The 15,044-nt window shown below is 37.7% G+C and overlaps 1 protein-coding gene and 1 long non-coding RNA gene across 5 annotated transcripts in view; both read right to left on the reverse strand.

The window, feature by feature from the left end:
* Positions 1 to 10,221, reverse strand: part of LOC109075907 (B-cell receptor CD22-like) — a 57,614-nt gene extending 47,393 nt beyond the window's left edge. For 2 of the 4 annotated variants that reach the window (XM_042764289.1, XM_042764298.1), the window contains exons 1-6: positions 9,989 to 10,221; positions 9,356 to 9,418; positions 8,801 to 9,142; positions 7,716 to 7,964; positions 7,214 to 7,561; positions 6,654 to 6,902 (exon numbers count right to left, since the gene is read on the reverse strand). In XM_042764289.1, the coding sequence (XP_042620223.1) occupies positions 6,654 to 6,902; positions 7,214 to 7,561; positions 7,716 to 7,964; positions 8,801 to 9,142; positions 9,356 to 9,418; positions 9,989 to 10,112 (1,375 nt within the window). In that variant the 5' untranslated portion in view covers positions 10,113 to 10,221. Of the gene's footprint in view, positions 1 to 5,982; positions 6,247 to 6,653; positions 6,903 to 7,213; positions 7,562 to 7,715; positions 7,965 to 8,800; positions 9,143 to 9,355; positions 9,419 to 9,988 lie in introns of all 4 variants that reach the window. The other 2 variants (XM_042764316.1, XM_042764307.1) reach the window with 2 other exon arrangements.
* LOC122146367 lies at positions 4,611 to 5,588 on the reverse strand. The gene is made up of 2 exons (XR_006160931.1): positions 5,263 to 5,588; positions 4,611 to 5,112 (listed from the first exon to the last, which is right to left on the reverse strand). It is a non-coding gene; the product is annotated as an uncharacterized LOC122146367 (long non-coding RNA).
* Positions 10,222 to 15,044: the final 4,823 nt, after the last annotated feature.

Consider the following 15,044-nt stretch of genomic DNA (forward strand, 5'->3'; position numbering starts at 1 on the left):
AAAAATTATTTAATTCATAATTCATTTTTCTATCTAAAGGCCTGATCCTCCCACTGTGGATAGTCAACCCAATTAATTTACTAAATGTAGTTGGTTGTTCGTCTTTTAGCCTAGAAATCAGCTTAATTTAACAAAACAATAATTTCACAGACATGGCAATCTCTGTGTGTAAGGGTCAAGGCCGGAAAACCATACTGGATGCCCGTGATCTTCGGGCCCTTCAGCACTGCACCACACACAGGAATGCTACTGTAATGGAAATCACAACATGGGCTCAGGAATACTTCCAGAAAACATTGTGGGTGAACACAATCCACCGTGTGCCATTCGACTTCGTTGCTTGACTAAACTCTAAGTTTTTCAAAAAAGAAGCCATATCTAAACAGATCCAGAAGCCGCAGCAGAGCATTTTCTCTGGATCCAAGGCTCATTTAAAATGACTGTGGCAAGTGGACAAACTAGTTCCTTGGTCAGACAAATCAAATTTAAAGTCTTTTTGACCATCACTGGATGCCCATTCGTCGTCGAGCCTGACTAAATAGACGGCACTTGCATCACATACAGGAATTGGCTACTGTAATGGAAATCACAACAGGGGCTCAGGAATACTTTCCCAGAAAACGCGTTGTGGGTGCAAACACAATCCACCAGTGCCATTCGCCTTTGCGGCTGTCTAAAACGCTCTATAGGGTCCCAAAAATATTGTGACACACTTCTCGCTATAGCTAAACATGACTCCAAGAAGAGCAGGCATTCTTCGTCTTGGCGTGCCCATCAAGTTGTTATCAGCACTCAGTTCAGAAGCCTGCATCTCTGATGGTATGGGGGTGCATGAGTGCGTGTGGCATGGGCAGCTTCAACAATCTGGAAAGGCACCATCAATGCTGAAAAGGTATATCCAAGTTCTAGAACAACATATGCTCCCATCCAGATGTCGTCTCTTTCAGGGAAGACCTTGCATTTTCCAAACATGACAATGCCAGACCACATACTGCATCAATTACAACAACATGGCTGTGTATAAGAAGGATCCGGTACTGAAATGGCCAGTCTGCAGTCCAGATCTTTCACCCATAGAAAACATTTGGCGCATCAAAAAGAGGAAGATGCGACAAAGAAGACCTAAGACAGTTGAGCAACTAGAAGCCTGTATTAGACAAGAAAGGGACAACATTCCTCTTCCTAAACTTGAGCAACTTGTCTCCTCAGTCCCCAGACGTTTGCAGACTGTTATAAAAAGAAGAGGGGATGCCACACAGTGGTAAACACGGCCAACTTTTTTGAGATGTGTTGATGCCATGAAATTTAAAATCAACTTATTTTTCCCTTAAAATTATACACTTTCTCAGTTTAAACATTTAATATGTCATCTATGTTGTATTCTGAAAAAATTTTTGAAATTTGAAACTTCCACATCATTGCTTTCTGTTTTTATTCACAATTTGTACAGTGTCCCAACTTTTTTGGAATCGGGTTTGTAGAATGTCCCGAATCATTCCAGCTGATTGAAAAGAATCGGCTCAATAATGGTCATAAAATGGGTATCGGAGAAGATACCAATTTAATATATTAATTTAATATAAATAGATGATACTTTATAAAGTTTATCTCAATATTTGACTGCAATGGCTGACACAAATGCACTAAAATAAGAGCATGATGATCATGAAATTGTGTTCGTTACTATAGCAACAGATAACAGGTATGTCCTTTCAGAATCATCACGACCGGTAGAAATAAAAGTTTCTCGATTTCTTCACTTTAAAATAATGAGGAGCAGCATTTTTTCCTGAAATAAAGGGGAGGAAAATTGCAATATAGTAAAGAAAATTCAAGTTTCATAAAAATTGAAATGGCATTTATCAACTGAATTACAGATTATTATATGTAACAATATGTCATGTTATATAAATTAAAACAATACTGATACATCCTTTTCATTTCCTTTCTCTTACTCTGATGATATGAAATAATACAATTTTCAAAAATTATTTAATTCATAATTCATTTTTCTATCTAAAGGCCTGATCCTCCCACTGTGGATAATCAACCCAATTAATTTACTAAATGTAGTTGGTTGTTCGTCTTTTAGCCTAAAAATCAGCTTAATTTAACAAAACAATCATTTCACAGACATGGCGAGTTACAGACTAATGTTTTTTTTCTTCTGTGCATTATAATGAAGGCACAGCATTTTTAGCTTTTTAATCAACATACTCTGTCCTACACCAACTACACACACATTTCTTATCATGTATGTCTATGAAAGACGATCAAACCAATCAGAGTAGGTATGGGGCGGGGCTGCATGTGCAACCCCGCCCCAGGTGCAGCTCCGCCTCGATCTGCAGGCTGCAGCCGGGTGCTTCTCAATTTGCCAACATAACCATACACTCTCTCCAAAGTCCCGCCCTCTAAATATCAGGCAACCCAATGTCAGTAAAAATGATTGACAGGCTGAGAATGTTTCTGATTGGTCGACCATTCCCTTACTGAAGAAGTGAAAAATAGATACTCTATACATGCTTTAAAAACACTTAGTTACTTACAGCGCTATAGCAACTGTGACTCACCGGATGTCAAGAGCAGAATGTTTAGAGAAGGAAGAAGAATCATTCTGATGCTCACCACCACAGGAACCATCACAGCTCTACTTAAAAAAGCATCCACTTCATAAACACCAAGCCTAACAATGATGCTTCTGAAAAGGGTCTGTTAACCTATTTGGTTAGAAACAACAAAGGAACAAATCTTAATAGCACAACTGCTGCTCAGAAACTCTCTTGTGACTCGCTATCACTCAAATAACTGATAAGATCAGGGGTGGAGTTGAGGCATTGCACTGCTGAACTGTGGTTGCATTTCTCATGCATGTTAAAAAATAGTCTCAAGCGAGCTTAAGCCTTTTCCTCTGGACTTTCCAATTGTCTGTTATTTTTCCAACATCAGATTATAATGTTGTTAGCATTCTAATATCATGTATACATGGGATGGCATCAGTTTGGTGTCAGGGATTTGTCATGTTGTTTTGTGCCTCATCCAGTATAGAAAATATCACTGATTATAATAGACTCTATTGGTTTTTGCTCACGTCTGCAGTAGACACGGCATAATAGTACAAGTCAACAGGACTTAGACACTAACAACAAATGAGAGATTTTAAGCTTCTTACATTGCCCAGCTCACCTGCTACCAAATCATTTTCATCATAATATTAATTATATTCATGTATGAATCAATTCAGTCACGCCTGAACTTATTTACCAAGCTTAAAGTGTAGCATCATCAGGCCCCTGTGATATAAAGGTCCACTAAGGTTCTGTTTGCTGTAACATGGTATAGAACCGACCCACCCACAAACATTTTGTCCCAAAAGCTATCAGTTTCTTCTCTTTCACTCCACTACATTTCACAAACTTTTAATCAAATAAAACTCTCATTCATTTTTCATAGTAGCTTTCTTCACTAGTAGTCAAAGTGTAAATGGTAAGTTTGAAGACTAAACAGACGTGTTAAACTGCGGGTTATAAATGATAGCATTTCCTGATTCTATGCAAATAAGTCTCAACTTTCATGATAAAAATAAAACCTTGTTCACACACAACAGGGCGTCTGTTTCACCATAGGTTAACATTCCTATGTGCATATTTGCAGCATCAGTGTCATTGTGAGTGTGTCGCTTGCCTGTGCCGTGCTCATGCTGAGACAGTGCTCAGTGCCCTCATTAGGAGAACATGAGTCTCGCCTCGCTACGCTTGCAGATCACTTTCTTTCATGAAAGCTGTCCCACCACCTGCATTCTCCTGCTTCTCCCCTACCAGGAGCCTCAGAGGAAGAAATATATTCTGCGGCTAGACAACCTTGCTCGGTGCCCCATACTATGATGGTCTTCCAGGTTTTCCAGGCCAAACTACTTCGTGCCATGGACAAGTCAGGCCTGGGCCTGCTGCTTTCAAGGATCTGTGCAGCATGACTGACCTGGCTCTACGTCCTCCAAAAACTAATGCCCAGGTGATCAGCAAGATGATGGCCAGTTTGGTGGTGTTTGGGGACAATGCTGCTTTTTTCGACTCCCCAGTCTTCCCCACCGGACTGTTTGGCCCCGCTGTGGATGGTTTCACAGAGAACTCCACTGCAGCACAGATTTCATTGCAAGTTATGCACCACTTCCTGTCTAAACGCTCCAGCTCAGTGGCTGTTTCAAAAGCTATGTGAACAGAGGCATGTTACAACACTTACGGTTAAAGGTGATTGACTGTGTGAACGTTACTAACAACATCCAAACTCCCTATCACAGAAGTCATAAATCTGAAAATATGTCTTAAGAGCAGGAAGCTGGAAATTATTATAACTTGGCTAGGCTATTTTAAGGCAAATTCATCAAAGTAGCAACTGGTTTAGAGATTGAGGCATTGTTATCAGCATAGCATGGTTTTGTTAACCTAGTTCTGACAGCTCTAAAATATAAATAATTATCATGGACTTACTGTAGCACAGTGATTTAAGGCTAGGTAAAACAGGTTGGAAAATGTTTTTATGATGTACTTGCTCATTTTTTAATTTTGTTCATTTCAAACAAAGTGTAGCTCTAAATTGAACAAAATCATTGCAAAAGATTACAGTATTTATTACAGTAATGAATATCATGGAAAATACAATATCTGGTGCATTACAGTAATGAGAATTTGGTGTAAAATGTACTAATTTGTCAGTGATGCCATAATAAAAAAATTAAGACTTTCTGACAATGTTAAAATGTAATGAATTTAGCAATAAAATCACAGTATGAACAGAGAGAATATCTGTTTTACATTGACTGTACAAAGCGAGAGCTAAAAGGCCTAAAGTGGTGTTCATGTGTGAGTATAGAGTGAAGGCAGTGAGTGTGCTTGTGATATTCACAATCAATCAAGATCATAACAAACAAGTGGAGTTTAAACTGAAAGCCATTAATGTCTAAACAGCAGAACAGTCCCATAGATGAGTAAATGGGTGGAATCAAGAGGAAAAGGAGATGGAACATGACCTGGGATGGACTCAAAACCAGGTCTCCCATGAGCATGAAGACTACATGTTCTTCATTTCACTGAGCTGTAGATCACATCCTCAGCTCTGGGGGGAGAAATTAAATGAATATGTTAATGTGGCACTTCAGAAAGTTCCCACCAGCAAGTTACAATCTGTCATCTCAACCCAAAACAATGAGAGATCTGATTAAGCATTAAATATGTTTCATTTGGGTTCAGATGAATCATTTCTCACCTGTTGGCATCAGACGGCTGTTGCATCTCAGTGGTCTCTTCAGTCTTGTTCATGTCTTTGCTCTTGAAGTGATGGACACTGGCATACTGAACATCTTCAACATCTCCAGAGTCTTTGGATTTGGGTTCCTTCTTTTTAATGTTGGCATACAGATCATCCCTCTGATTGGCTGATACTACTGAATACACTGGAACATCATTGGTCGGAGACGTTTCTGCAGATCTGCCAACACGATCCTCCTGCTGTTTTAAAAATAATCACATAATCACATAGATATTAGCAGATCAATCTGAAACATCATGTCAAATATTTGTCAAGAATCAGCACATGATTTTATATATGCTTAAATATGCTTTCTATTTTGTGATATTGTTTATAATGTTTGTTGAGTGTTTTTGTCTGACTTCTTCAGCTCCACCGTCTCTCTTTTTCCATCTTGGAATAAAAAACGCTTTGTTAAAAAAGTACCGAACAGTAATTTATTGCAAGTAATGTAATATTTTGCCTTTAATAAGTTTAGGAAATTCTGCATTTGTGTTAACTCACTTAATAAACACAATGATGAGGATGATGATGATGACCATGATGATGAAGATCAATCCTGCCACAGTCCCAGTAACTGTTTGCAGAGCAGCTCTCTGAGTCCCTGAAACAAGATGTTCATGAAGATTATTTCACACTAGAGACAGATAAAACTGAAAGAGTGTTTACAGAAAATACCTTTAACAGTGACTGAAACAGACTCTGATCTCTGAGATCCATGTTTATTCTGAGCCTCACAATAGAAGCGTCCACTGTGACTGGAGTTAAATCTAGAGATACTGAAACTGTGTCCAGATCCAACAGCTGAGCTTTGATTCTCCTTAAACCATCTGAAGATCAGAGCAGGAGGGTTTGAATCACTGCTGCAGTTCAGAGTCACTGAATCTCCCTCCACTATTACACCAGATGGACTGATGGACACTGAGACGCTCTTTGAAGGATCTAGAATATATATATTTAAATTATGACAATAATTACTTTATTTATCTCATGACCTTCCATTATCATTGTTAACAATTACTGAAGTGTCTCTGCAAGCTGAAACTGAAAGATTTTATGAGTGACGATCAGAAAGGTTAAAATCTACATCTGAACAGACGCACAGTAAATAAAACAATATTACCTAAAAACTGATTTATCAACCCATGATTCATAAAGACAATCTCTAAACACACATTCATAAATCACATTCATTTTACATAGTTTTAGTTTAATAAAGAAAAATACCATGCAGACTATATGATTGGGCTGAATTTATTAATTCTTTAATTAATACATTTAATTCATAAAATCTCTGAAAATAATATGTGAAATATTTCACTAATGTTAATGGATTAATTTGTACTTACATTCAATATTAAGATAAACAGGTGGAGAGATCAGATGTTCATATCCTGAAACAGCACACTGATAGTTTCCTCCATCTTGACGACTGACTGACTGCAGCTGAAGCTGATTCTCTGTGATGATTCCTGTAGTTAATCTCTGTGTGTTTCTGAACCAGATGAATGTTTGTTGAGGCAGAGAGCAGCTGCTGTTACATGTCAGAGTGACTGAATCTCCCTCTTTCACACTCTGCTGTGTCTCCACCTGCAGATCTGACAGAACAACAACAACAACACTGATTCACCATCAGATTAATAAAAACATGATTAAATATTGTAACAATTGAACCTTTAAGGTGATGAAACTAGTGAAGAATGAAGCATTTACGTTTATGCATTTAGCAGATGCTTTTATCCAAAGTGACTTACATTGATTCAAGGTAAATATTCTATCAGTTCATGTATTTCCTGAGAACTACTAGCACCGTGCTCTACTGTTAGAGCTACAGGAATAACAGGTGACCGCTGCATAATGTGTGTTTGTATGTGACTGTGATGTACTTCTGATAGTTCACTAACTCTACCTGTGACGTCCAGCTGAGCTCCAGGAATCCCCGTCCATTTTCCACTCTCAGTGTTTGTAATGAATCTGCAGTAGTAGATGTGTTTATCAGCTTCTGTTACATTTGTCAGAGTGATACTGTAAGTGTTATTATTTTCTCTGTCACACTGAACTCTTCCTCTGTTTTCTGGAACTAAACACAGCTTTGGTGGATCTCCATCAGGTACAGCAGGTTTGGTCCAGAAGACTGTTTCAATCTTATTACCACTAGGATATTTTAAAGTACAGGATATTTTCACTGTTGATCCCTTTAATGCACAAACATATGAAGGACTGTAATTCACTCCCCAATCCTGCTGACCATCATCCCCTGAAACACGAAACACAGTAAAGACAAATATTATTTTGTCTTTCAAACACATGAATCTTTCATTTCTTTTAGATTTCAGCTGATGTTGAACTTGGTGTGAAATAACTACAGTGTGTAATATTTCACTAACGTAAATGAATCGGTTTGTACTCACATTCTACTTTAAGATTAACAGGTGGAGAGATCAGAGGTTCATATCCTGAAACAGCACACTGATAGTTTCCTGCATCATTACGACTGACTGACTCCAGCTGAAGCTGATTCACTTTCATGATTCCTGTAGTTAATCTCTGTGTGTTTCTGAACCAGATGAATGTTTGTTGAGGCAGAGAGCAGCTGCTGTTACATGTCAGAGTGACTGATTCTCCCTCTTTCACACTCTGCTGTGTCTCCACCTGCAGGTCTGACAGAACAACAACCAAAACTCTTTCTTCATCATCATCTTAAAGTGATAGTTCACCCAAAAACAAAAATTAATTCATTATTTATCACTCTGCTGTTGTTCTAAAGTCATGTGGCCTCCTTTCTTTTTCAGAACACATTGTTAAAAATGTTCTGCTTGAGATTATCCATTTAATAGCAGTTCAATTCGTGATTACATGCATTGCACTTTTCACAGCACAAAATCATTTCAAAGCTTTACAGCCAATGCATGTTTCAATGAAACTAGTAATAAATAATCTAACATTACTTCCTTTAATCTCTTCCTTTAATTTCTTTTAATCACATGTGACTGTCAAGACAGAAGACAAAAACTAATCTCTTCTGGTGACAACATAATATCATATAACAATAATGTACAGCTGTAACATAATGCAAATCAATATTCAGTTAAACAGATGAAATGAAATGTGAATGGTGACCTTCTTCAGGCTTTAAAAACAGGATGCAAAAGCATTTAAAATCACTCTCATGCAACTCATTTTGTATATTCTCTGTTGTGGATTCTCTATATGGTGTGCATATGTGCAATGACTCCTGAACACCTGGAATGCAAGTCAAAAGTCACATTATTTTAAAACGCATCTTTTGTTAAAGCATTAAGAAGGTCACAATTTACAGTCATTACATGAACAACCAATCAGAACATTTTATGACATTTCTCTTTTGTGTTCAGAAAAAGAAAGAATGTCATATGACAGATGCAGTTATAATAAAGTGCTTGATGTGCGTGCGTGCGTGCGTGTGTGTGTGTGTGTGTGTGTGTGTGTGTGTGGTGTGTTTCTGAGAGGTCACTACCGGTGACGTCCAGATGAGCTCCAGGAATCCCCGTCCATGTCCCTCTGTTTGTAGTAAATCTGCAGTAGTAGATGTGTTTATCAGCTTCTGTTACATCTGTCAGAGTGATACTGTAAGTGTTATTATTTTCTCTGTCACACTGAACTCTTCCTCTGTTTTCTGAGTCTAAACACAGGTTCGGTGGATCTCCATCAGTTACAGTAGGTTTGGTCCAGAAGACTGTTCTGACCTCAAGATCATGTGGATAGTTTAAAACACAGGATATTTTCACTGTTGATCCCTTTAATGCACAAACATATGAAGGGCTGTAATTCACTCCCCAATCCTGCTGACCATCACCCCCTGAAACATCAAACACAGATATGAGAAAATGAGGTGGTGTTTCAGGTGTTTTGAACCAGTGCACAAAAAGTATCTTTTTATTTTGACCATTTTTATTTGTTAGCTGACAGCAAAACACTCATGTCAGTATAAAAGCTCCAAAGTGTGAAGAGCTCGATCATCTTTTCAAAGAGTGTTAAAGTGTCTGTATAGTGACTGTAGCTGAAGACTCACCCGCAGTCATGATCACGAAGATCAGAGGAAGTGACCTAATGAGTGATGTCGCCATACTGATTTCTGCAATCATAAAACTGACAGATATGACATTTTGAGCATCGTCTATATACATCTCAAACTCTATTGTCTTGATAATCAATAGAAATCGTGATGATTTCTGAATAATTCAGTGCTCAGTGAAGGCTTGACATGCTGAGGAGGTTTTTCATGTCAGGCCTCATGTAAAGAGCTTCACACAATATTAACATACTCAGATAGCACAGGTACATCTGCAAGATGTCTGTTAAAGATCGCTTCATCTGGAAAGCACCTGCTGTGAACAAATCTCTGATAGACGTCTTGTCAGTATTAAATGCATTACATCATAAACATCTTAAAGACATTTTTATAACATCAATTTAACATCTGCTAGGAAACGTCTAATAGACATACTGCAGATGAGCAAACACTCTAAAAAACACGTCTTGCAGATGATAGGACGTCAAATAGACGTCTCCGTGATGTACGTGTGCTATCAGGGTATGGATCTACAACATGTCTTCAACTCATCACCACATTTTTACAAATATATGTTGTAGCCCTACAGAATTTTTTTGACCTCATGTTAAATAATGGTAAAAATGGTCTTACCGTGCTGCAGTGTGAATGTCTCAGCGTCGACACCCAAATGACAGAAATATCTGCAGCTTAATGTGTCAGTGACAGTTTTCACAAATGAATCTGCAGTGAAAAAATCCTCTTCCTGTATATGCATGACACCATCTAAACTACACAAGAGCAACTAGAAAAGTCTCCAGATCCAGACAAATAAGCTTTAGAATTCACTTTTGTTAAATCTTTGTGAGAGAATATGTGAAACGTGATTGCTTTGTAAAGATACCCATCATGGCTGCAGGACATCAAGATTTTTAATGGTTGAAGGTTTACAGTTCTTAGGTTCAAGATCCTCTTTTTGACACAAACTCTTGTTTAACTTATTAAGCAATGATGCTACGCAACTATATTTACACAATCAGAAACATGAGCAAATACATGGTGTTCAAGTGACTCAGTGCCAGTTTCTGACAGACAGCACAAGCACTTACACACCAGACTGACAGCAGATAGTATTAATGTCACGCTTGAGGCAAGGAAGAGGTGAGGATATAAATGCAACACAATTAATTAACAAAAATGATAAAAGAATCTAAACAAAGCAAAAACAAGGCAGAGAAATCCAGACAAAGCAAAAAATAAACACACAACTTAGTATTTCACAAGCAAAACAAAGACCAGCAATACTTCAAAAGAAGAGTCAATAAAACACAAGACATGTAACAATTAATGCTCTTCAGAATCACTAACAGATCTACTGAATAACTCCCAAAAACATGAGAACTGGGATTCATTACTCAAACCTTTTCTGCACTTCCTTTCACTTTTCTGTCATCTGGTGGTCAAAAAGATGAAGCACATTTTATTGCCAGTTGCACGTTGTTTTTTATATTTTACAGTGTGCACTTACCTCTACTTGTAACGGGTATAACTATTAAGAGAAAATATATTTTTTGTTGTTATTTCATAGTTAATATGTCGCTGGGTCCTGTAGTCTGTTATGATGCAGTACTGAAAGACTCCAGCAGAGGGTGGGCCACAGGCACACGGGTTCCTTCCCCCTCTCATAATACAGAAGTTGAGGGCAGTGTTTGCCAAGTCTGCGGTTTTCCCGCGGAATTGGGCCACTTTAACACTGTTGCAGCGGGTTGCTTTCATGTCCGTGGGTTGAAATGACCCCAATAACGTGATATTTAGCACCTGGAATGCGAAATTTACCAGGGAAACCCCGCCAAAACATGTGTATTTTATCCCCTGAGCGCGATTTTTAAACGGGACCCCCCCCCCCGCCCCCGAAAATGCAATTGGGCTAGCTTTGGGCTAGCTTTGCGTCGGGGTCCTGATCACCCCGTCGGGGTTTATTCTGTGAGAACAAGTGGCTGGATGTACATTATCCCCAGTGCTGTAGTCGGGGCCATACGCAAGTATACGCCGTATGCTTACTTTTTTCCCCGGGCCATTTGCGTATTCTAAAATTTAAGTATCAGTATCTGTGTATACCCTCGGTATACCCACTTGTTTTGTTGCTTTGCAAGTCCGTTATCTGCTATCATGTAGGCTTTAGCTTCCCCTTTAATTGTGTACCATACAGTTGTGTGAAACTCGTGATTCTTTGCTGTAATTGGCGCATTATCGCTATCGCCAATCATCTACTGAGTGCACGTGTCCACTGCAGCTAGAGAGCTCCGCTCAAATGTCATCGGGAGCACCAGGACATTTCTGGACCGGTGGACCAGTCGAGTTGTTAGCCGATCGTCGAAACGAGGGATTAGGCACTGTTTTTAAATTACACCAAACTGCAAAAAGCAAATACTGCAAAAAGTGTGAAGCGGCACTAATGCATCCACCAGCCGCGCACAAGTGCAGAGTCTCCCACACAGTGCTGCGTTTGTGCCACAATGTAAAGTGATAAATGGCACAAGTCGCTTCATCCATTCAGATGTGACACAGAATTATTGTTATAGTCGTGTCGTGTGATATATGAGAACATTAAAGGTTCTGTAATGATGCTGGCTGAAAACAGCCACGATAATGTAAACTGCATGAAGAGGTATACTGGAAAACGCCACCAGGCCTACATAGGCTTGTCAATTCACAATAGAAATCTACCATGGTTTTACTTCTAGTGACCACCATCTTACTAATAGGCCTACTAATTACAGTATAAGCAAGAACTTCTCTCTTTAGATGTTTAGTTCTAGTTAATTTTACAAATATTTACAAATAATAAAGTTCTTAAAGGGATAGTTCACCCAAAAATGAAAATAACCATTTACTCAGCATCATGTCATTCCAAACCTGGAACATACCGTGGAACATAAAAAAGAAGATAATTTGAGAAATTCAATACATTTTTGTCCATACAGTAGAAATCAAAGGTATAAGCAAAATGGTTTGGTATCTACAAAATTGTTTGTTTGGTTTGTCCTTAGAGCAGCATGAGTCTTACAGGTTTGCAATCACTTGAGGGTGAGGAAAGGATGACAGAATCCATTGGAAGTAGGCCTAATTTTTTTGGCATTCTAGCTCAAAATCATTGTTTTAGAAGTGCGTTTCTATCTGACAAAAATGCATTTGCTTTGAATTTTCAGTAATATCTTTCATTATTTGTTTCGGTCCTGTTTATTTATTCATTTATTTACTCCAATTGAAGCCCTATAACCCAGCAGAACAGTCATGGGGAACTCGTGGGCTGGATATGTCCAGGGCTGAATTTGAACCCCCAGTCCAGCCCTGCCTACATGCTGAAAAATCCCCATGCAGGAAGTATAATGCCCTTCCTAAATAATACAAACAGTGTATAAAAGCATAAAATAAAACATAAAACATCAGATTAAGATGAACATAAAAAAAAACATTAAATTAAGATGTATCTCTAAAGCACTTTTCACAATGAATATAATTCCAAAGAAATGTTGACATTATAAATAACTGTAATAATGCGTCGATAGATGGGCTGGAACAACAAGTCATGCTGTAGACTACTTGAACAATAATCTGTTGATCAAATTTAGAGTGCACTGTATTGATATTACTAAATTACTATTTAAATTACTAATTAACCAACAACAATAAAATGTGTTTTTTTATTGTTATTTTTGTTTGTTTTTGTGGTGGTGGTGGTGGGACGGGGGGTTGGGGGTTGACTGGATAATAGTAAACCACTTTGTTCTTTAGGACTACACCACTGATTATCCCTCACTTAACATCAACTAAATTATTAAAGTTTGTCAAGTCTAAATTTAGGTTGGCTTGGCTTGAGAAAGCATAGCCTGAAAGTTTGAAGTTTTTTCAATTTGAAAATGTTACAGTTGAGGGCAATACAGTCTATCAGAGAAAAACAAAACCGGATAGTTGAGAGGAGACAGACAGAGAGATGAAAAGAGACAGATACTTTCATAGTTTTTACAGTACTCACTACATGGTAAGGAGTTAAAGAACTATCTAGCCACATGAAGTGGGTCTCTTCTCTGAATTTCTTCTCACTGACAATGTCCCTAAAATTCAAATGAAGTCACATGAAGGTAAATTTAAGAGGTAACACTTTACAAGAAGGTGTCATTGTATTAATTAACATGAACTAACAATGAACAATACATTTGTTACCAGTATCTATTAATCTTTGTTAATGTTAGTTAACGAAAAATATTACAAATATGCTAAAAAAAAAAGTTTTTTTTTTTTTTTTTTTTTTTTTTTTGCAATGCATGCAACCATCAATGGCTTTACTTATATTAGTAAAGTATTTCTGCTCTATTTTAAGACATATTTAAAGTCTCAATTTAGGCAAAATAAGACTTTTAAAGACCCTTTACTTTCACTTCAAATAATATATTATAAAACATGTCATAAATGTTTGAAATCGCACACATTTGCAATGACACTCTCTATGATTATGACCAAAGCATCCTTACAATTAAAAGCCATTAACACAAACTCACATTTTTAAGAAAAAAAGTAATTAAATGTTTTTTGACTTTACTGCCACCGAATCTCAAATCCACCATACCTTTTGAACATTCGAAGTGAATGAACCTGGACATGCGTATTAACACCAGTACAGCACGCATATTTACGGTAAATACATGCACGTGACGTCTCCACGTTACTGCGCATGCGTTTTATAGACCTACCTTGTCACTTTGCACATGCGCGGTAAACACATACGTGACGTCACCGCGCTACAATCTGCAGCAAGGAGTACTTGAATGTTTCTTTTACCCACTCATAATGCAGAAGTTGAGGGAAACGCAACAAGTGTTCTGTTTAAAATATCTGTGTTCCCCTTTTTCAGAGAGACTACTTACAGTGTACTTACTTTAGAAAATACTGGAATATATAAGGAACTTACATGGGTTAGGGTTAGGTTCAGGGAAAGTATCAGCGATAGTATGTAGTTATTACCCAGTTACTGTAATTACTAAAAAGTACCATAGTATGTACATTTATTTTTATCTGTTTATTATATCATTCATTCGATGAGATCAGAAGCAATGAGGCTTATGACAGCAAATATTACACAAACATATATTTCTGAATCTTTGTATAACATGAGATGTCACACTTAAAAAGCATATCCCCATAACACTTTGGAAGGTGAGTAAATGATGACCAAATGATGTAAATGTGGTTATTTTGCTAAAAAAAATTCAATATACTGGAGGTGAAAATGAATCCATTTGACTTAAGATTGAATATCAGCTTTTTGAAACTCACTTTATAAAACGATTGCATAATACAAAACATATACTTTAGTAATACTCAGCATGAGTGTCTGTCACTGGGGGGAGGACAAACACCATCTACAGACGAGGATGTGTAACAACATCTACCAGTGTTTTCTAACAGTGCAGGCGATGGCGATCCTTAGCTACATAGCCCCACTCCAAATTCACCCAACAATCTTCTTTGTTTTTGCATCATTTGGGCTGGTTTGTGCTGTAAACATTTTTGTCTGTGCTGCTTCGGTTTTTTAGATAGGCTATTAAAATATTGTGTAGTGATCATTCTGAGGTCACTCAGCCTCAATAGTTTTGTTTGTTTGTGCTTCGTTTGTGCTGGTTTGTGCTGGTTTGTGCTCATTTTTAACAAT

This window comes from Cyprinus carpio, chromosome A1, assembly GCF_018340385.1.
Source record: "Cyprinus carpio isolate SPL01 chromosome A1, ASM1834038v1, whole genome shotgun sequence".
Lineage (NCBI taxonomy): Eukaryota > Metazoa > Chordata > Actinopteri > Cypriniformes > Cyprinidae > Cyprinus > Cyprinus carpio.